Genomic DNA, 21,080 nt, shown 5'->3' on the forward strand with positions numbered 1-21,080 from the left:
TGGGTATTTGTTAAGGAAGCTATAACGAATTTTGTTATATAACAAAGCTATCCAATTTCTTGCCTTGGAGGATAAAGCTGAGCTTCTCTCCAAAAAAATCCTAGAGCTTCCAGGCCTGGGCCAAAGGACGGGACAGAGTCCTCTCACTCCATTTGCAGGAACCATCTGGCCTGGCAGTCCAACTCTTTCTTCAGCCCTGGTGACGGGACAGCCATCCCTACACCACACCCAAAGCACCCACCTCGTTCGGCCAGGCGGTCCATCGCGGCCCCCGTGCTGACAAAAAATGAGTTCCGAACTGCTCAGGGCACAATCGTGTGTCCCTGTGTGTGTGGACACAAAAAGGGGCTACAACTTCCAGAATGTCCCAGGCAGCTAAAGTGTGCTGGCTGGGACACGCTGCAAGGCGCTTCTGTCTAAATATGACTAGAATCGCACCTTGAAGTTGTCATAACCACACTCTGGAGTTCCACCATAAAGCAAAATCGCAGGGATGCTTATCTCAGCCATGACAGAATTTGGGAAGATTTTTTTTTAAAGCCCAATAACTTTGACGAGGGTTACAAAGAACTCTGCTCTGGAGAAATGTACCTCCTGGCCCAAACACGGTCCCTTTTTCTGCTACTGCTTTTGTGTGTTTCATAGTAATTGTATGCTCCTGTTTGCGCAGGGCTCCTGCCCTAAACATCTGCCCTCAGGCCCAGAGGTGCGGCCGAATGCCAGCGCAGTGCTCTGGTGATCTCTCATCTGGACTAATGCAGCACATGCCACATGGGATTGCCTCTGAAAACGGTCCAGAAATGTCAACTGATTCAAAGGAGGACAGCGTGGCTATGAATGAAGATGGGCCATGAGATCACATCACGCCAGTCCTCTTCCAGCTGGGGTGACTGCCAGTCGAAGTCTGGGCCAAATTCTAAGTGCTTGTTCTAACAATTAAAGCCCTAAGCAACTTGGGGCCAGGTTCTCCAAAAGACGCCTTGTCCCACGCGTTCCTAACTGACCTTTAAGATCATCCACCAAGGTCCTTCCTAGGGAAACCCCACCCCAAAAGAATAAGGGGATGGAAACCAGGAGGGGAGTCTTTTCAGCAGTGGGACCCCATGTCTGGAACACGCTCCCCAGAGCAATGTGCCTAGCACCTTCCTTTTGGAGCCAGGTAAAAACCCTTTTTATTTTCCAGTTATTTTAACAGTTAGATTTGCAATAATGTTTTAAATATTGTTTATCTGCTACTGTGCTGGAGGGCTAATTTATTATAATTGCTCTGTTGCTGTCCTATTATTTGTGTTATGGTTTTATGTATTGATCGTATGTATAATTTTAGTGTGAATATGTATTGATTGCATAAATAATTTTAGTAACTACAAAGTGCCCAGAGAGCTTGTGGGCTATGAGGCAGTATAGAACATGCAATAATTAAAATATGTCTTGGCTGCCATTTATTTAATCACTGAAAGTAAATGTAAATTCAACACAAGCTGCTCCTGTCTAACATAAGCCCCATTCTTTCAATAGAATTCCTCGAAGTACAACTAATGTTGCATTTTACGCTGACATCGTGAACCACTGGTGAAGCTTACAATTGAACCTTTGAGTATTTCTTTAAAAAGATTAAATAGCCCTAAAACTCAAAGCCAAATGCAAGAGACCCCCAACCACACATGCAACATGGCTAATTGCAGAGTTGAAGAAATGGACCACGTGAATCGCAGCCTTATGCTTAGGGGAGATATGGTGAATTAACGGATAAATCTAGAAGATGAAAACAAAGGCGGTGGTCATTGGTTCAAAGAGGTTTAGGCTAGGAAATCTGCTGTTTCTACATCCGGCTGGTCACTCTGCTGTTAATCATATGATAAGTTGCGAGTATATTTATCAGGGGTCTGCGGGACGGCTTCTAGTTCAAGTCATAGCTCGGCTCCCGACGGTTCATAACAATGCAGGGTGTCCCAAAAGCCAGCGCACCGAACAATGCGGGCAAGATGACCTTCCTTTCTCGCACCGAAACCTTTGCAGCAGCTCACAGGCTGAGCAGGTAAAGATGGGGGAGAAGGGAGGGTGGCTGCAGGACTTGAAAGCCAGGAGAGTGTTTCAGGCTCACAGGTATTTGGGTGCCTAGGTATCCCGGGAGGAAGGGGAGGTGCAGCCTTACGGAATAGTGGCTGCTCAGTGGATGCCTGATGGCTGACACACTGTCCCAAGCCTCCTGGGCGCGAGGAAGCTGTTGGTCAAGATGGTACCTCTGCGATCATAGCATTTGAAAGGTCAATGGGCAGCCAAGGGGTAAATTCTAACTGGGCTTGGTTTGAAGGGGAAGAAGAGCTGGGTTTGTTTTTGCCATTTCCCACCCAACTTCAAGCCACCCAGAGCGTTTATTTTAACTAGGGGGTGAAATGTTGGACTTGGTAATGCGTTATCTTGGAATCCCGCTGCTCAGCTACAGCAAAGACCAAGACTCAGCTTGCCCATCGCAGTGGCTGAATGTGCTAAATCATGCTTGCTGGGAAAAAGCGGGAGTAAACAAGATGGCTGCTTCCTGAAGGCTTGGATTGCTGCCACGGCAGTTGGGTGGAGCCAAACAACCCAGAGAGGTTACATCCCTGGGTTATTTATAATTACATCCAAACCCAGATGTGCAGGCTGCTGTTGGAGGTTGTCTCCTTGGGCGACAAGTGCCTCCAACAATATAAAAACCTGGCTTCAGATATCATGGTAAATGACCGAGGGACCCAGCACCCTTGAGTGGATTTAGTTCAGTGGGGGCAGGAGTGAAGCCCAGGAGCTGGCATGCCTATTTGCTCCCACCCATTTGAGCAGCTTGGGTTGCCATGCTGTGCAAACAGGGATAAGGCAATCCAATGTTTTCTGCTGAAGCTCCCATAATCCCTTGCCACTGGTTCCCATAATCCCTTGCTACTGACAGCAGGGCTTATGGGACTTTCTTGCTTATGGTTCTTCGTTGGCTTCAGCTGTTAGGTGGTAGAGATGTGCAAAAGATAAGAGTACTGCAGTTGCAACATCTGGAAGGTCTCTGGCCAGATCCCCCAGCCAAAGGAGCGCCAAAGGCCCTCCTCTCATTTTGCCAGGTTCCTGTTTCCCACGAGCTGCAAAGTTTTTCTTCTCTGTCCACTTCCACCAACTGAAGAAAATTACTAGCTAATGCCAGATAGGGGAACCTGGGGTCACTCCATGTTGTGGGACTACAACTCAACCCCAGACTCATGGACAATCATCAAGCATAATGGGAATTACAGCTGAGCCACATCTGCAGACCCCCGTGTCCCCACCACTGGACTATGTCTTTAAGGTCGGACGGGGTTCTAGGACAATTTAGGATTGAAGAGAATGAGAGCATGAGAGAACTTGTGGAAAGGAAGGCAGACAGGAGGCCAAGGAGGCAGGAGAAATCTAAGAGGGACAGCTAATAGACACCATCTGGCCAAGAAGGGTTCCTAGTCTGAAACTTTGGCAGCGGGGAAGGACTTCTGGTGTGATCCAAGAAACATCTTAATCTTGCTCTTCCCTTTGCCTTCAAAGAAAAATTATGAGCTTATCCCTGTGTAAAAAGCCCAATTTTGGGGTAAGTCAAAGGGGAACATTTCAGCTTTAAGTGGAGTTAAAGGGAAAAGGAAGCAGCATTAATTACATCATAAGAAAACAGCCTTTTCTGTTGGGGTGCCTCAGCCCAGTGTGGGAAAGATCTTAGAAAGGGTTCTGAAAGTTTGTTTTCAGACTAAAAAAGTTAAATCCTGCAATAGCTTTGGCTAATTTGAATTGAATACAAAATAAGACATAAATATGAGCATTTAATAACTTAAGAGTTAGGAAAATTTTTATAGATAAAAAGGGGAAGGAGAGAAAAAAGGGGGGAAACGTTGTGACTAGAATTGGAAGAAAAAAATATGGTTAAAGAGTTCCCTCTACTGGTCAATTAATTGAATGTCACACAAGAACGAATAAGTAAATACCATGTAGGATTAAATAAGCAGGTGTCATGTGGAAACCCAAGGCGGGAAACCAGAAAGCCACCAGATCTGTCTTTAATGGGAATTGTCTCTTCAGAATTGGAGGGGAAAACATCAGGATTCCAAGGGAAGAAAAAGACGGAATCAGAAATGGAAGGCCTTGGAAAAATGCTTGAGAGGCATTACAGAGTTAGGAGAAGAGACCGAAAGGGTCAATCAACATTTGAAAGGTCTTGAAACCAGGATTGGAATGATTGAAAGCAAAAGGTAACAAGAGGAACCGAGTCAACACAAGAGCTGGCAAATCTGATTGTAACACAGATGAAAGTTGAAAGCAAAAAATGTTAAAGGCTTTGGAGGAACGAATTACAGCTGTAACAGTTAAAACTAAACAGACAGAAATACTGACCAAAGCTAATAAAGTGGAGATACATCACCAACCCAGAAGTATCACAGAGCAGGGGGAAAGGATAATTTCATTGCAGGCCCAAAATTGCAGAACCAATATTCAAGTACGCAGAATTCTGGAACGGGCATATATAGAAGAGAGAGAGAGAGGTGATGGGCTGGAATGGCTTAAAGAATTGCCCCTGGTGAAAAAAATAGGAATGGGAAGACACCAAAAGAATACACAGGACCCATCCTAAGCATGTATCCAGATGTTCCCCAGAGATATACCGCTCAAGCTTGCTAATTATTATAAGAAAGGGTTGTTTGTAAGAAAATTGAGATGAGACAGGACAACTGAAAATCAAAGAGGCTCCTGATCAAGTTTTTGTTTTTCTTTATATATAGGTTTAGAGAGTATACTGGGGACCAACAAAGATGCGTGCTTTTATGAGGATATGGTCAAAGCTATGAGATCAATAACTTTGAAAGTTAAAGGTCTAAGGAGTGTAATTAAAAGGAGATGAATTGAAGCAATGATAAAGAAAAAGCAAATATTGTATTTTTACCATAGACCCATCAAAAAAAGGATGGGGCAAATGAACTCAAGGTAACATGGTCAACTATCTATGAAAAGCCTTTGGAAGTTCAAAATCAAGCGGAGTGGCAATTATTATCTCGAAGAAAGCAGAGTTTACGGTAACGAAAGTAAAGGAAGAGAAAAATACTTGATTTTACAGGGCAAAATAAGAAAAAACTATACATTACTTAATATTTATGCACCAAATGAAAATCAGATTTTTTTTTCCTAAGGGGTTTAAAGAATTGTAAATAGTAGAAAAGAAAGGATCTCTAATACTGGCTGGAGATTTCAACATAGTAAAGAATAAAGCAAAGGACAAGCAACATCTTATGAAAGAGGGGAAAGGGCATAATATTACAATATTGAGTAAACTGGTAAATGAAAATGGTTCGAAAGATGTGTGGAGAGTTAAATGCAAATAAAAAGGGTTTACTTTCTACTCCTCAGTTCACAAAACTTTTTCTAGAATAAATTCTATATTTGTGTCCAAAGATTTGTTTACTAGAGTTTATGAACTGAATATTGGCTTGATAAAAGTGACAGATCATGCTTTGGTCAGTATGGATTCTAGAATTAAATGTGGATTAAATTAAAAAGGAAGGTGCATGAGCATGTAGGTCACTCACTCATTTGGCCTTGGTTTATCCTTGCTGGTGGTTTCTCTCTCCCCAAGTGCCCTTCTCTCTTCCAGCAAATCCCTGAATGAGGACGAGAACAGAAAGCTGTTTGGAAAATGTAACCAAAGCCATGGGCACAACTATAAAGGTAAGGAGCAGAAACCGGCGTTGGGATTCAAGTGAATTATTATGCAACTGAAGCAGAGAAGGGCACCACTAACCCTTTAGAAAGAGACCTCCGTCCCACGCCTGGAATATGAACAGACGTCGTGACACACCAGGGTGGGCAGCTAGCAGAGCGAAGGCGGAGGTCCTGGATGGTACCTCTTTAAGCTGATGTCGTGTATCTGAATGCTCTCATATGGGAAGGGAATCCCAGCATGTAGAAAACTAGCAGCATGACCCTGACGAGCTAATTTTCCATGTGAATAAACTGCTTTCTTGTACCACTCAAAGAAGTGAGTGGCACAGTCTGGGGCAAGAGCACCCGTTCCAACCGCACCTGCCACTCCCCCTGCCGAAGGGGAGATGGGCTTTGGCCAAAGGGCTTCGCTGACTCACTGCCACCCGATCGCGGCACTCAACTCCGAACGCGGTCCATGTTGACCAATTTCTGCCTTCATTTGCTCTCCTCTTTGTTTTTCAGTGGTAGTGACCATCTGTGGAAAGGTAAGCATCTTTGCTCCATCTCCCTGTTTTCTTTTACAAATCTGATCTCAGCTTCTACCGACAAAGCCCTTCCTTTCATGGCATGAGCCCTGCGGGATCCCCGCCCCCCCACACACACACACAGGGAGAGGGAGGGGGAGGGGGAGGTCAGCAAGCTAAGAGCCCCAGGTTTGCAAAAGTCTAAAAACCATTGCTGGGAAGAATCTAAAGGGGGGGCAACACCCCAAAACATTCCCCACGTAGCACCCAAGGAGTCTCAGAGGCCTGACCTGCTCCAACAGCCCCTCCAAGGCCTCTTCTGATGCTCCTGGGAGCCATGGGCCAATCTGTCCTCATTGGGTGTGGAGCAGTCTAAGCCCAATGAACAGCCATCGCGATGCCTTGTGATATTGCCAAGGACTGGATGGGGCCGCTATTGGCTTCTTAAAAATATTTTTTCCAGATCGACCCCATCAGTGGCATGTTCATGAATATTTTCAAGCTTCAGGAATATATGCAGGTAATTCCAGGTTTCCAGGTAAGCCCTTTCTGCCCATTGCTGCTGCGCGCAGCCAGACCTAACTCCTGGGCCAGAAAAGGGAGGAGATGGAGATGCCAGCAGGAGGACTAAGCTGATACGCTAACCAAGGAGCAAAATAAGAGAAGAGCTACACTGGGGGGGTCAACCAAAGTGCCACCTGCTCCATGCACGGCCGGATGCACCAGCAGGGAAGTCCACAAGCAGAACACGAGTGCAGCTCCCCTGTCCTGCTCTCGTTCCCCCACTCCATCCCAGCATCCACTGGCTGGCTGGGACGGGCTGGGAGTTGGGGTGCAACACATCTGTAGGGCACTGAGTCACTAAATTGGTCCCTTTTTTGATCATGTCCCAGTGGGCAAAAAAGAGACCTCTGCACTGCGTTAGTTGGGCTTTAAATGTGGATGGCTGTTTGTTTGTTTGTTTCCGGAGATTTCTGGTGTACTGTTCTGGATCTTTGCTGTTGCCTCAGTTGCTCGAATGTTTGCCCTGCCCACTGCCTTGGGGACCTTATGAAAGGGGATCTGTTTTATTTTAGTAAAGCTACCAATAAAATAGCCAGCGAGTTGGGACAACAAACTGTGATGACCGAGCTGCCGTGTCATAATTAACAAACAACAAACCAGGAGTTCCTTCCGGGGTTTGTTAGCACAGGGTCCGGACGGCACCGTAACCCAACATTTTGGATGCAACTCACAGTTCAGCAACAACCCAGGTTGAGTCACCGCTTGTTCCTAAATCCAGCCAAAGCTTCACCCCAGGGTCAGAGTCCATATTCAGCAAATGTCAAGTAAGTCAGGGAGGGTGGTACATGTGTGAACCAGCCTGAGGCTGGTTTGGAAAGGAAGAGAAGAGCAGCAAATAACTCCAGGATAAAGGTTCCCACATCATCGAGGGAAGCTGTAAGAGGGTGTTGAAAGCACATTTCAGATTTTGCAGGGCGGCTTCTTGATTAAAGCATTGAGCCATACGACTCGGGGACTGGGAAGTATGAGCATGTAAGGCACTTTTTGGTGGGCCCAGCCCTTTGGCGTTCCACTCTGGCACACTGCCCTCTGAGTGTGTGCAAAGCCCAGAAGATGGTCTGAAGGCACAACGGCGCCCCCTTGTTGAAGCTAAGCAGGCCTGGGGCTAGCCTGAGCTTGGAGGGGAGACCCCCTGGGAACCCCGTGGCCACCTCGACTTCTGCAACTGGAGAAAGGTGGGGAATAAATAGAGGAAATGAAAACTGGCTGCACTAGCATGGGGTGGGTTCCCGAAGTAGAAAAGGCCCATGGAATTAGGTCCCCAGTCTCTTCCCACCAAAAGCAAGACCTGTGCTCTTGACCAGGAGCAACGCCACAAAGCTCCGAGGAACACATTCAGCCCCCCCGGGTTCCAGCCCACCCACCCTCCATTCCTCGGGCCAGACCACCTTCCCGCCACCACCAAGCCTCCGCACCCGTTGCGGGCGATCCTAGTTCAAAACCTCAGGACTTAGAATTTACTGGAGAGACGTGTCTGGGGAAAAGGCCACCCTCTTGCATGTTGCTCTTGCCTTCAGGAAGCCATCATGAAGCCTCTTGACCACAAGAACCTGGACCAGGATGTGGATTACTTTGCGGATGTCATAAGGTGAGTCCTTGGAGAGGGACAGCGGGTGGACCGTTCAGCTGTCCACCACGGTCCGAGGAGGCATGTGGCATCAGCAATCCAATGCGACTGCACAGAGGAGGGGCAACATCTGAGGGACACCATGGGTGGGGGAGGGCAGCTAGGCCAGATGCTCTTGAATGAGCATGGCAAAAAGTGGCCAAGTCTCCCGTCCACAGAGGACCGGATCTGCCAGCTGTGTTCCCCCTCCTCCGCACAAGGCTGAGCAGTCCAGTACACTTCCTACTGAGCTTCAGCACCCAGCGAAACTCCCATCTTTCCTGTGATTAGCAAGGCAAGTTATCCAAACTGTGATGTACACATTATTATTTGTTGCATTTCTATACTGCCTGTAGCCAAAGTTCTCTGGGCAGCAGAGACAACTTAGTGTGGGGACAGCTCAGGCTAAATAAGCACCACACGGCCTCTGAAGTCAGAAATGCCAATCTGTGCCCCAGGAACAGGCTGTTCAGACAGAAAAGCCAGGCAGAGGGCTTCTGTTTTGTAAGGCCGCAAGGAACCCAACTGGCCCTGTTGGGGTAAAACTGACTGTGGGCTGAGCCGAAGCCACAAAGCCACCTACAGACCTGCCCCATTCACGATAACTGAAGCGTGGTAGAGAAGCGTCCAAAGGCTTCTTCTTGCAATGCAGAAGGGGACACAGAAGGTGCCCAGCTGGCTTCTCTGACACCAGCAGCTTTATCCACTTCCCCAGGATCACGAGGAGCTTGCACCAGAGTCCACACGGAGGTGCTTTGCAGTCCCAGACAAGAAGCGACTGATGCTCCCCGAGATGCCTTTATACAAAACCGTGGCTCCCTGTCGGACTTCCCTCTCACCAGCCTCCCATGCTTTTTTCAGTACGACAGAGAACGTGGCTGTGTACATCTGGAACAACCTTGAAAAAATCCTTCCAGCTGGATGCCTGTACAAGGTCAAGGTCTATGAATCCGACAGAAACTTCATTGTCTACAAGGGAAACTAAATGTGTGTAAGTCGTAGGAGGGGATGGGGTGAGAGCACTATTCCCCATGGATCATGGGAATGCTCATTGTGAGTTCAAGGCGGACACATCCTATAGGAACGTTTGCACATGTTTCTGAGCCAATGCTGGGTGGGGCAATTTTACATAAATTCACATAACACTGCACATTTTTCTTACTTGGTGGTGGGAAGAACTGCAAAAGAAAAGTTCATTACCGTATGTTATCTTGCCCTTTGTTACAGTATCATGCAAGGAACCAGCAGTTTCTGTAAGGCCGACAGGCAAGGATGACTCCCAATAAATATTTGGACTGACGAGGTGGTAAAGCTTTGTGTACGGAGAGGAAGAGATGCAAAACTTCTGTGTTGTTGTATCTGTTACGAGCTGTTGCTACATGTGCAAAAGCTATCAAAAGATGTTGCCGACAAAGATGTCGTCCTTGTAAGACCTTATAAGCCCAATAAAGATGGACATGCCTGAATAAAGATGCATGCCTGGAACAGCTGGTTGGGTGGTTTTATAACGCCGAGCTTGCTAGCACAGTATGTATAGTGCAAGATGTTTCGCAGATGTTTTGTGACTGAATAAACAAAAACTGAACGCTGAACACTTCGAGCTCCGTAAAGCTGGTGGACTGCAGCAGACCTGGTCCAGCAGGAAACGCTTTGCGGGGTTAATGCCAGAAAGCATTTTCTGCCATCACTTCTGCAAACCACGCCACGCAGTCCATTATTTCGTGATGTGATTGGCATCGTGGTTAGAAAAGGGAGGAGGAGCAAGTGCAAGTAAACCGGTCCATCAGAGAGGAGGCTCTGAATGCGAGGGACTCAGTGCTCACCCCTTGGAGCCCACGCAGCTTGGACCCCCGATCATCCCTATTCGTAGAACCACAGAATCACAGAAGAGCTGGCAGGGGCCAGGGAGGCCATCGGGTCCAGCCCGCTGCTGCTGCAGGACACCAAGTCGCACCATCCCACTCAGGCCCCTGGGAACACCACCGGGCTGCTCAGTCTGAAAGGTGAACATTCTTCATGAAAAGACAGCACTGGTCTTTCCATGTGATGCACAGCAAACAGTCCAAAATCCTCAGAAATCCGTCACCAAGAGCCTCAATGGCTGCTAGTGCACATTCATTTCATGTGCAAGGTGCGGTGCGTGATCCCTGCTAGTTACACAGACTAGTTTTTGTTGCATTCCATTCTAAGCAAAGGGCACAGCGCAAGCTATACAATAACATTGATTTGGTGGAGCAGTTTACCCTGGTTTTCCACCCATAAAAAGGGCTTGCCATTTATTCTCAGTTAGAAATCTGGCTGATGGGTACTGAGGGCCGTTCCCAGCCACTCCCGCCCTCTAAGAACTGCCCTTCCCCTGTGGCCATGACAGATTTAACACTGGGAAGAACGAGGTGCAGCGAGAACAACTTGCCCAGGTGCCTTGGAAGTCTACAACAGAGCCAGGGTCAGAGTCGGTTCCCATACAGGGCAACCATCCCATTGCTGCCCATTCAACTGGCACAAAGATACTTAGTTGTTTGAATACAAATACAAAGAGGAGAAACCAGGAACAGGCAAAGGGAGCACTGAAAAAAGCACTTCCGGTTGCACTTCCAGGCAAAAGGACTTTGAAAAAAGTTAATTCTGCCTTGCAAGTGAATCCGGAGCACTATTACTGGCCTAAGCTTCCGCACACGGTGGCTTTAGTCATTTGAGGCATGGCTGCCAGAGAGAAAGGTCGGGAAGGAGGGGAGAGGGGGGAAACCAGCATCTGTCCACTTACCTGAGTGTCTTCTCCTGAAGGCAGCAGGTGCTCCCTAGGCAACTGGCCCGACCTGCTGCCTGCACCTTACTGGCCCCCCCGGTAAATGCGTGAGCTGCTGTGCGGAGAACGGTGGAGAGAGTTTGTCAGTGGGTTCATGGCAACTTCTTAGGGTGTGACGAAGCCGACCTTGCTCTCCTCCTTTGTCAAAACGCCTCCGAATAAAAAAGCAGCCCAGGCTCCTGCAGGCACCCCAGATCTCCACCATTACCTTCCCAGCCGATTCCTTCCCTTCTCTCGCTTTCATTCACAAATGCACACACGCAGTCACCCAACACAGAAGGCTCTCATCCTTATTTTAAACAGGTGCAGCCGGGGCAAAGCAGCCCTCCCCTCTGGGAACACCATAAAAACACCTTTGCCAGAGAAATCTTCCCTTCTGCTGAGCGGCTGTCAGAGCCGAAGCAAGACCAAGCCTGGCTGTGGAGCCGCGGGGCGACCTTGTCCCTTCCCCACAACCCACTGCCAACCATTCTCCAGCACTGGCTTTCTTCTTCTTTGCTCTCGTGTTGCCTTTCCAGGGTCCTTGCTCTCGTCTGCCGCAAACTGGAAGTGGGAGGAGCCGTTCTTGGCATTAAGCCTGGGGAGTTTCTTCTCTTCCCCATTCCCCTAAAGTCCACCACACGCTCACCTCTCTCCTCCACCAAAAAGCCCTCTCCAACCCAATGGGAAGGCCACCACCCCACCTGGACATGAGAACCCAATGCCTCCATTGCAGCTCCAACAGAGTGCCCGGAGACCACGCGCCCGGGCCTTATCCATCGGCCAAAGAACCAAAGTCCATTTGGAGGCCTCGTCCCCTGCCCTGCAGGAAGCCGAGGGAGCCCAGCCTGGCCCATTCTCTGCCCAGGACACATCACAGAGAACAAGCAGCAGCCAGAACGAGATTCCACCCTTCCCTACCAAAAAGAGCAAGTGCCTGCATTTTGCTTCTCTTTTCCTTTCGCGGCACGAACCCCCTTCCTTGGTCGTCTTGGCAAGCCACCTGTTCACTGAAAGTCTTGGTAAAGGTGCTGTAAATGAAAGAAGAAATCCAGTGCCTTAAGCTCACTCAGACTCACTCCTGAGTGGATTACACCCGCGCTGCCAGTTCTTTGGGTCAGGGAAATGAAAAAAGGAGGTAACGGGGAAGGTTTGATCAGTTGTCCCAAACTATATATATTCCCTTTCTTAAAAAAAAATGGGAATGGGGAAAGAGAAGTTAACTCTCCAATTGATTTGTCCACCAAGCACAGCCATCGTGCACATCTGTGCAGTTGTGATTTTGCCTGACAATTAAGCAACGCCTTCTAGTTATTTACCGCTGCACAGCTATGTAGGTGCATAATAAACTGTGTGCATCTGCATATATGCATATGGATGAGCTTCCAGCCACTGGCAGGCAGCAGCTGGAGCACAGGTTCATCCTTCCTTGCTGCAAAGCTGCTGTTCGGACTTGCCTGCGGCATTTAGTGGCAATCCATTGGTAAACCAACCCAGAAACTCTGGACTATTCCATGTAATGCGAGATTGGGAGCTCAGGAAGCGCCTTCTTTTGCCCTTGTGGTTCCGGACACTGTTTGACCTTATGGGCCTCCTGGAAGCACCTCTGTTTCCAACCAGCTCAGGTGCGATGAGCTTCTTGCACCACGGGAAATCTCAAGCACGCAGGAGAGCCAGTTCACTGGACAGGTTTCCCCAGACCCACTGCCCCAGCTGCGCATCCGGTTGTGTGCAAGGCAGCAGGAGCCAAGCCTCGCTACTTGTCAGAGGCACAACGCCACTGAATGGGCAGAACACCCGCCCTTCGAAATGGGCCTCCTGCCCTTGCAGAGGGAAAAGGCCACTAGGAGGCAGACCTGCCAAATGAATGATCCAGCCACACTTTCAGATCCACAGTGGCACCCTCTGCTGGGGCGGATCTCTCCTTCGGCAATACCTAAGAGGCACAGTGCTTAATACCCTAATACCTACAACAAGGACTTAAACAGCAACACTCAAGTGCTCGCTCTTGGGACTTGCCAAGCTGGCAGCTGGAAGGGAGAAGACCAAGTCAAGCCTGCAGAGCGGGTGCCACTGGCTCCTGCAGAGCCCGAGAGGAGCTCGGGGGTTTGGCACTCGACCTTCCCTGGGACAGCTCAAGACCACTGTGCCCTGAGGCACGGCAGGCGCCCAGAAGCCCAGGCTGGGAAAGATAAGCCCCCAAAGTGGCCTTCCCTCTGCCTGAGAGAACTGTACCCTGGTGTTTGCCAGGAGGGGTCTTTGGAACACTCTGTTTGCTTCTTATTTAAAAACCATGAACCATCTTATCAGCCTTTGCATTAATCTTTTTTTAAGCATAACACATGAGCTAGCTTCACATTTCTTGCTCTCCTTTTTTCTTCGGAGGAAAAAAGAATCCAAATCCAGCAAAGGAAACATTTAATTACCACATTTCAGAAGAATTATATCTTGGCATAAACAGTAACAGAAGTTATTTCTTTTCCAAAGTGCTTAACTTTCAGATCAACTGCTCCTTTCGGCAACCGTAGAGAAGACGGCAAAGCGATTCTCTTTAAGTGGCAAAGGTGAAGCTGGAAAAGCAGTGCGCTGAAGACGATCGACTGACCTCACAGGGAAAGCGACACCTAGATGCGCCCCCCCCCCCCGCCTTCCACAGCTCACATCCTTAGCAGAGAAGAACAACAGGAAGAGAGCCCAGTGGCTCAAAGGAGCTGCATTCGCTTTGCATGCAAAGAACTCCAGGTTCAGCTTTCTGCCCCTCCAGCCACAAGGGGTCGACAGCGAGAGAGACAAAAACCGGGCCTGAGGCTGGGGAATTTGCTGCCAGCTAGAATAAACAAGAGGCGTACAATATCCTTTGGACATTTGCAGATCCTCGCAGTGCCATCTCAACAGAAGCAGAGCAATGCCGCCCAGGTCTCCAAGCAGGGCAGAAAAAGGCCTCGGCTGCCAGCCCCTGCAGGCAATGCTGAGCTGGACCATCCGAGGCCACGGACCCTGCTGGGCAGCTCCACAGGCCGCAGTGTCTGAACGGATGGAATGCTTCGACTCAACAGGGGCACGTCCTGACGGCACAGAGCCACATGGGAGACTGGCTTCTGGCTTGAGCGCATCGTTGCCGCTTTCCCCCGATTTTAAGAAATAGGTGTGTTCTACATTTTGGATGGCTATACTTGATCAAGTTCAGAAATCCACTGATTGACTGGACTGATTGGACTCTTTCCCAAACCATGGACCGAACACCTCAAGCAACAGAATTCATTTCTCCTCCCCCTTGTACACAACACTGTTCTTGTCTGTTTCATAGATTTTGACTTTATAAAGGCTGCCCTCAGGAAGGTGTTTCAGAAGGTTTCCCCAGATGAACACGGCAACGTTCTCAGTTGTACTGCAAGGAAAACCACGGGAGTTAGCTTTTGTTTTTTCCGTTACAGTCCCGATGACCTCACTGAGGCGAGAAATGTGCCAACATCACAGGGAGAAGCAGTGCTGGTTTGTTATGCCAGTTGCTTCAAAGGAGGGTTGCGTAACGACCTGCACTGGCATGTGCCAGCACTTCCTTGAAGATTTTCTCAGATTATTCATGAGCTTCACGAAGTTACAAGTTTCTGTGCTCATCAAAAGCAGAGAAAAGGTATCTGGATGCTCGTATGAAAAAGGTGACTCGGACAGCTTAGCCCTCTTTAATCAAGTACAAATACATCTGCACTCGCATCTAAAGGCAGCGTGTGGTGCACAGAATGGGGGGACCAGGAAACACCCCCTTGGACAGGGGAGTCAGAGGAAGGGCAGAACAGCCTCTGGAGAGCCAACAGGGAGTTTAAAACAAGCCTCTGGCACACAATAGTGTCCATGCGTGCAGCCACTGTGCGCCAGAAGTTGTGAAATAAAAGGAAAAACAGAGGAACTTCCTCCTGCTGACGCAATGGGATTTACACAGACAGAAGTCACATTCATTGGCTCAAAACGTGTGAGCAACTCCAGTTTGAGTAAGAGAAACTCAGCGGTCCCAGAGCAATAAGCAACACCTACCTGACGACGTCAGCAAAGTAGGGAACGTCCTTGTCGAGGTTCTTGTGGTCCAGGGGCTGCATGATGGCTTCCTAAGGGTAGAAAGTCGGGTAGTTACATCCACGAACAGTGCTCCAGAAGGGAGGAAAAGCCTGCTCTGTTTGTAGCTTGGCTGTTCCGTCTATTCATTTGATTTATTTAGTTAAAGCATTTCTATCCTGTCTTTCTCCCAAACAGATCTCAAGGCAACTTACACACCAGAAGCCTAACAGCACAATTAAAATACAAATACAGTATAAAACTATTCAGTAAGATAATCCCAACTGTCTGATAAAACATTCAACCTCTAAAATACTGGGTGAATAGAAAGGTTTTGGCAGGGCACCGAAAAGAACAAAGCGTCAGTGCCGGGTACGCCTCTTTGGGGAGCATGTTCCAAAGCCACGGTGACACAACAGAAAAGGCTGTTCCCCAGGTAGCCACTCATCTAAGCTCCTTCAGAGAGGGCTCCCAAAGAAGCCCTCAGTGGAAGATCTTAGAGGACCGCAGGCAAGTGTATATGGAAGGAGACGTTCCCTCAAATACCCAGGCCCTAGAACATTTAGGGTTTTGTATGTCAGAATCTTGATGCACGATCATTGAGAACCATTTCAACAGGCTGCTTCCTATAATGGTGTTGGAGATCTGCCTGACATACATGGTCTATTGCACTGCCTGGGCCACGTCGCAGGGTCCAGAATACAGAGGACGGCGGTCTCCAACCGAGTCTTTCCCAGTGGGAAGATTTCCTCACATTTCCTCTCCTGGGAAAGAAGCCATCACCCCAGCCCAGCCTGTTTTGGAAGATGTGTCCCCCGCTGCACCCACCCCCACCCGGCGTGAGATTCCTCCCCCACGGCAGCACCAGGGCTCCTGCCCACCACATCCAGAAGGCACCCCTGGCCATCCCTGCAAAAGCAGAGCAGGCATACCTCCAGGTGGTCTTTCAGGTCTGCCAGGTTGATCACCATCCCTGTCGTGGGGTCAATCTGGAAGGGAAACACAGAGCAGAGCTGGGCAGCCAAGGTCAAAGCTTCTCGATCGCTCCTGCCAACCTGGGCAAAGAGCCCACAGGGCCTCCAAAACCCAGCCCAATGGCACCTGCTCAGCTTGCAAGCCGGAGACCCTTTGGGGATGGCGCCTCTGATGTTTAGAATGGGGGAGAGCACAGAAGCTCCCGAGGAGAAAGGGTGGATCAGCCCACAACACCCGGCCACATTTGGTGGCCCCGGCTGGGCTGGTGTCCGGCTGCAAGCTACCTTCTCAAGAATGGAGCCCGCAAAAAGATTCGCCTTTCTACCCCCTTTAGGCGACACCCTAAAGACAACACACATCCCGGGCAGAGAAATCCCGTACTGCTCTCGTCTTCTTCTGAAGGCCTCTAGCAGAAGGCCAGGACACCATCTTGAGAGTCAACGCTGACTGGCAGTTTATCCGAAAGGACTTTGGTCTCCCACAGTTGGTAAGAGAAGAGGAAACTCTACACAGTATGGACGGTAGCAGTTTGCTATCCTGACCCTTTTTTTAAAACCACAAATCAGGAGAGGGAAGTGAGGAAGAAAATGGAAATGGTTTACAATGACTGGCGCTTCTTCCTGCCCCCAAAACAAGATTCTTCTTTCAGGCATTTAATGTGTGTTAATTCCTCCTCCATGAAAGACACAGTTATAATTTTGGAACCAGACGCCTTCCGGATAACAAGAATTTGTGTACTGTTTCCCAACAGAAGTGGACCTAAGTAATGTAAGAATCGAATCATTCTTTTTTCAGTCAGATACGTCAAAAGCATTGCAACTGTGCGCATTTTTGGTGCTTTATGCCAGAAAGGGGGAAGCCGAGGCACGCAGCCAGCAAGAGCCGGCCGTCCAGTTCACCAGCTCCCTCCAATCGCCTTGGCGGCCGGGATACAAAGCTGTCCCACAGGAAGTCCGTCCATTTGTTCACTGAGCCCGGTTTTGTGTGCCGTTACGGGTGGTGCGCTTCCAGGTCCTCCCCCTTACCCATCCCTTGGAATCCGCCCACTGGAGGGCGAATCGGGATCCTCTCCAGGCTCCCTTCCTTCCCCAGCTGGGCTCCTCGGGTCATACTAATTTGCCTTGTCTCCCGTTTTTGTTTCCACGTCAACAACCGCTGTGAAAGCAGGCCGTCCAAGGCAGGCAAGGGCAGCCAAACGCTGTGTGTGTGACTGCAGCCCACGTGGTGCAGAAGCTTGTCAGGACAGTTGGTCTTCGCGGCAAACACCAAGCTCCGAGTTCAGAGGGCTGAGCCCCACTTCCTGGAAGCAAGGGCAGAGTGGGCTGGTTGTGCGCAGCACACGTGTGCGCACTTTGGAGATTTGTGGGACACCAGTTGTGAAGGAAATCCCCTCCTCCTCCTTCCTCTTTTTTAAGTCAACATCCCAAAAGTACGGAATGGCAAAAACTTTTTCAGAGCTTACCAAAAGGTCGCCAAGTGCATACTAGATAAAACTTAGCATAGTTGTTCCTTGTGACCTGGAAATGTGGTGCTGAGGCTAACAATCCCAGATACGTTTCGACACTCACCTCACCACGTACAGTTACTTCCACTATGAAAAGAAGAAGGGGAACAAGAACGAAAATGCCAGGCTTCAAGTTAGATCGCCGACTATGAAGACACATGCACAAGAGACTGATCAACCTCAGAAAGATTCTTTGGAGGAAAAACCTTCCTTAATTCATCTTCCTCTGCCCATCTTAATAGAAGTGCTACCTGAAAACAATAGGTACTTCCAAGCAAAGGGAAAAACAGACTAATGTCCTACTTCTTTGAGGGAAAAAGGCAGAGAGACGGTGCACTGCCATGCTGCATTTAACTAAGAATGCATGAGCCACTGCCATGATCACCACCAAAAATAATTTGAAGAAATTTTGTGAGTGTTCAAAATAGATGCATGCTTCCTGTGCACCAAGGAGTGTGAGAAAAGCTTGCTGAATCAACAGCCAACAGAAAGCGGAACCTTCCGAGCAGTCAGAAGTGAATGGCTGGGCAAAACAAAGGAAAGGAAAAAGTTCCTATCTACTTCCAAGTGCATTTTTTCTGATTTACAACATTTCTATACCCCACTACATTTAAGCAGATTGCAGAGTAGCAAACAATAAAAGATTAAAAGGCGAAAACAGGATTTTATTGGAAACACCCTTTTACTTTATTGACTAAAAGATTCTTTTGTCTACACCTTTCCTTTTCACCTTTCAACATTTTCTGCGGAATCAGAGGGAAGCCCTGTCTAGCCCAGTGGTCTGTTCACACAGTGGCAAACAAGCCATCTGCGGGAAGTGCACAAGAAGGACATAAGAAGTGGACTCTCCAGGAGTACGGAGGGCCCCCTAAATTTTGCCACCCACAAAAAACAGCATAATGGTGAGGCCAGTTTGGTGGGCCACGTGTTTCCATCCACGGCCACTCATGTTTCTGAGAAGCCAGCCAGCCAGCCAGCCAGACTGGCGCAGTGGTTAAAGTGCTGGGCTGTAACTAGCCAGGTTCTAGACCCCTCTCAGCCTAACCTCCCCCACGGGGCAAGGATAAAAAGGAAAGGGGGCAGACTATGCCTTGGGTTCCTCACAAGAAGGAAAAAGGCAAGATACAAATGCAATGCAGTGATGAGGAGGAGAACCAGCAGCACAATAGTTCTATCTGGTTGTTTGTCTCCAACATCAGTAACCAAGTTTAACACTCTTCTTAGAAAACTGGGGTTTTGAAAACTGCAGACCTCTGTAACAGACAAAATGCTAGAAAAGCCAGTTAGCTGTAGGTGGGGGAGGGGAGATGGGGGGGAACTGGAGTAGATGTTGCATCCAGAAAGCTTGCATAAGCAGGATCCTATGAATGTTGGAGAGTTTGCAAAGCGTCATCAAGAGAACTACAGAGTCCATCACAAACTTTATAGGTGACTAAACAGAAGGTAAACCTACAAAGCACTTAACCACAATGCAATGCTTTTCCTCTATAAAGGAATAAGCAGTAACTTGCATCAATAATGCAAGGTTTATACAGATGTTTGCATGCAGAAAAAGCCAGCCAAATAGTGTTTTACAATTGGATTTTCCATTACAACATAAGATGTCCCATATATTTGGAAAGAAATTACCAATACACAGCAGTATTTTCTTCTCTACTATAGATCACTATCTCTCTGGTTGTGTATAAAGACTCAATTTAGTCACTTCGTACCTTTGTAGTTGTGCCCATGTCCATTGGGGTTATTGCATTTTCCAAAAAGTTTCTGATTTTCTTCATCACTCAGCAACTTGCTATGGAGAAGAAATGCATCAAGGAACTAGTTACTGGTTGTGCTTTTTACCAATTTAGGGCATAATTGTGCACAAGTTTAGACAGAAAAAAGTCTAAACAACTCTAAGCCACATTTAAACATGTCCACAAAGAAAGGGAAGAAACTGTCTGCCAATTTCTATCCCTTTAAAATAAGGTTGGAGGCCTTTACCAAGCTCTTGATGTACGGAACTGCCATGGACTGGCGAATGGGAGTTGTAAGGGATCACATTGGGAAAGGGTGATATAATGAGCATGCAGGCAAACACACAGCTCCTAATGCAGCAGGGCTACTGTCCCCGTTATAGCTTTTATACAAGATACAGCTTAAAGTCAGTTAACACCCAACTCCAGGCAGGTTCTTTGAGTGTCATTTCCAACCTCATCGCAGAGATGACTTTTGTGCGGGATGGAAACAGTTTTTCCTTTTTTACAAAGATAAAACAGAAACAAAAACAAGATCAAAAAAGGTGAGCTCCAGAAGGCCCTTTCCAACATTTTACTTTATAAATCACAGGGGTTCCTACTGGCAAAAGGACATTCCACAATTGAACACAGTAAAAAGAAGCAACTCGGGCTTCCAGAAGGGACCAGAGCAGCTGCACGACTCACCGCACAATTCATTTGGAGCGTATTTTCCCATTTGTGGCTTGCAGCCCCCAAGTGCCCAAAATGCATACTTCTTGGTAGGCAGCAAGTTTTGCAAAATGCACAGCACCCTTCCCAGCTGGGGCGTGTGCACCGTGCAAGTGGGGTGTAAAAAGCGCCTCCTTCTCCTTGCCTGGCACACATGCAACTGACTGTCTCGTCACTCCTGGAGCGGGGCCAGTCTCCGGCCTGCACAAGCTCCAAGCGCGCTCCCGTCTCATTTTCATGCTTCGCTTGGGCACTGCAAGGCACTAAACGAAGCCATGAATACGCATCCCAAGCCCGGCAACCAACCAACCAACCAACCAAACAAGCGGCACTACCTTCCTATTCTCCTGCACGTGCCTCCAGGAAGCCTCCCTCACCCTTAACTATGCGCAGCCAGCCTAGCATCCGCCTTCTCAGACGGCAAACACCTGCCGTCCCTGCCCGGCAGCTTCGCGCGAACAAAAACGCCCTTCCCCGTCAATCCAACCCGTGTGTTACTTTACTGCAGCGCCTCCCCGGGGCTTATTTGCTCGGCACTCTGCCCATGTGCAGAGACGCTCTCCTCCCCCCCCCCGGCCCGGCCCAGCGTGGGGTGCGAGCCGTGGCGGGGGCCTTCCTGCGCCGTCACCTGTGCAGCCGGTGCGAGGCGCTGAAGCTGAGGCTGCGGGTCACCCTGGCCAGGCGACGAGGCCCGGCGGGGCGCAGAGGCGGCGCCATGCCCTGCGAGGCCCGGGGACGCCGGGCTCCCGCAGAGTGGCACCGCGCGTGCGCGCGGCGCATGCCCAGTGGCAGGACTGACGCCGCGCCGTCTCCCGCCGCGCGCTTCCCGCCCTCCTTTGCAGAAGGCTGCCGCGCGAAGGGGCAGCGCGTGCGGGAGGCCCAGCGTCACGTCTGCGCGCGGCGCCCGGCCGAGGGTCCCGGCTGCCCCGGAGAGCTCGATGGGGAG

At 49.1% G+C, this 21,080-nt stretch overlaps 2 protein-coding genes across 3 annotated transcripts; one reads left to right on the forward strand and one right to left on the reverse strand.

Annotated features, from left to right (window-relative positions):
- Positions 1 to 1,940: 1,940 nt before the first annotated feature.
- Positions 1,941 to 9,358, forward strand: LOC123036843 (6-pyruvoyl tetrahydrobiopterin synthase-like). The gene is made up of 6 exons (XM_044456323.1): positions 1,941 to 2,038; positions 5,630 to 5,703; positions 6,202 to 6,224; positions 6,667 to 6,723; positions 8,285 to 8,355; positions 9,235 to 9,358. Exons 1-6 carry the CDS (start codon positions 1,941 to 1,943, stop codon positions 9,356 to 9,358), a joined length of 447 nt encoding a protein of 148 aa, XP_044312258.1.
- Positions 9,359 to 13,559: 4,201 nt separating this feature from the next.
- On the reverse strand, positions 13,560 to 20,868 carry LOC123036886 (6-pyruvoyl tetrahydrobiopterin synthase-like). Of its 2 annotated transcripts, XM_044456403.1 has the most exons (6): positions 20,763 to 20,868; positions 19,400 to 19,479; positions 17,752 to 17,774; positions 16,141 to 16,197; positions 15,191 to 15,261; positions 13,560 to 14,546 (listed from the first exon to the last, which is right to left on the reverse strand). In XM_044456403.1, the coding sequence occupies exons 1-6, from the start codon at positions 20,849 to 20,851 to the stop codon at positions 14,417 to 14,419; spliced, it is 450 nt and encodes a 149-aa protein (XP_044312338.1). In that variant the 5' UTR covers positions 20,852 to 20,868; the 3' UTR covers positions 13,560 to 14,416. The 2 variants fall into 2 exon arrangements, with proteins under 2 accessions (XP_044312338.1, XP_044312337.1); XM_044456402.1 differs by lacking the exons at positions 17,752 to 17,774; positions 19,400 to 19,479; positions 20,763 to 20,868 and having other exon boundaries at positions 16,141 to 17,639.
- Positions 20,869 to 21,080: the final 212 nt, after the last annotated feature.

The sequence above is a fragment of the Varanus komodoensis genome, unplaced genomic scaffold (genome assembly GCF_004798865.1).
Source record: "Varanus komodoensis strain SLA01 unplaced genomic scaffold, ASM479886v1 scaffold83, whole genome shotgun sequence".
NCBI lineage: Eukaryota > Metazoa > Chordata > Lepidosauria > Squamata > Varanidae > Varanus > Varanus komodoensis.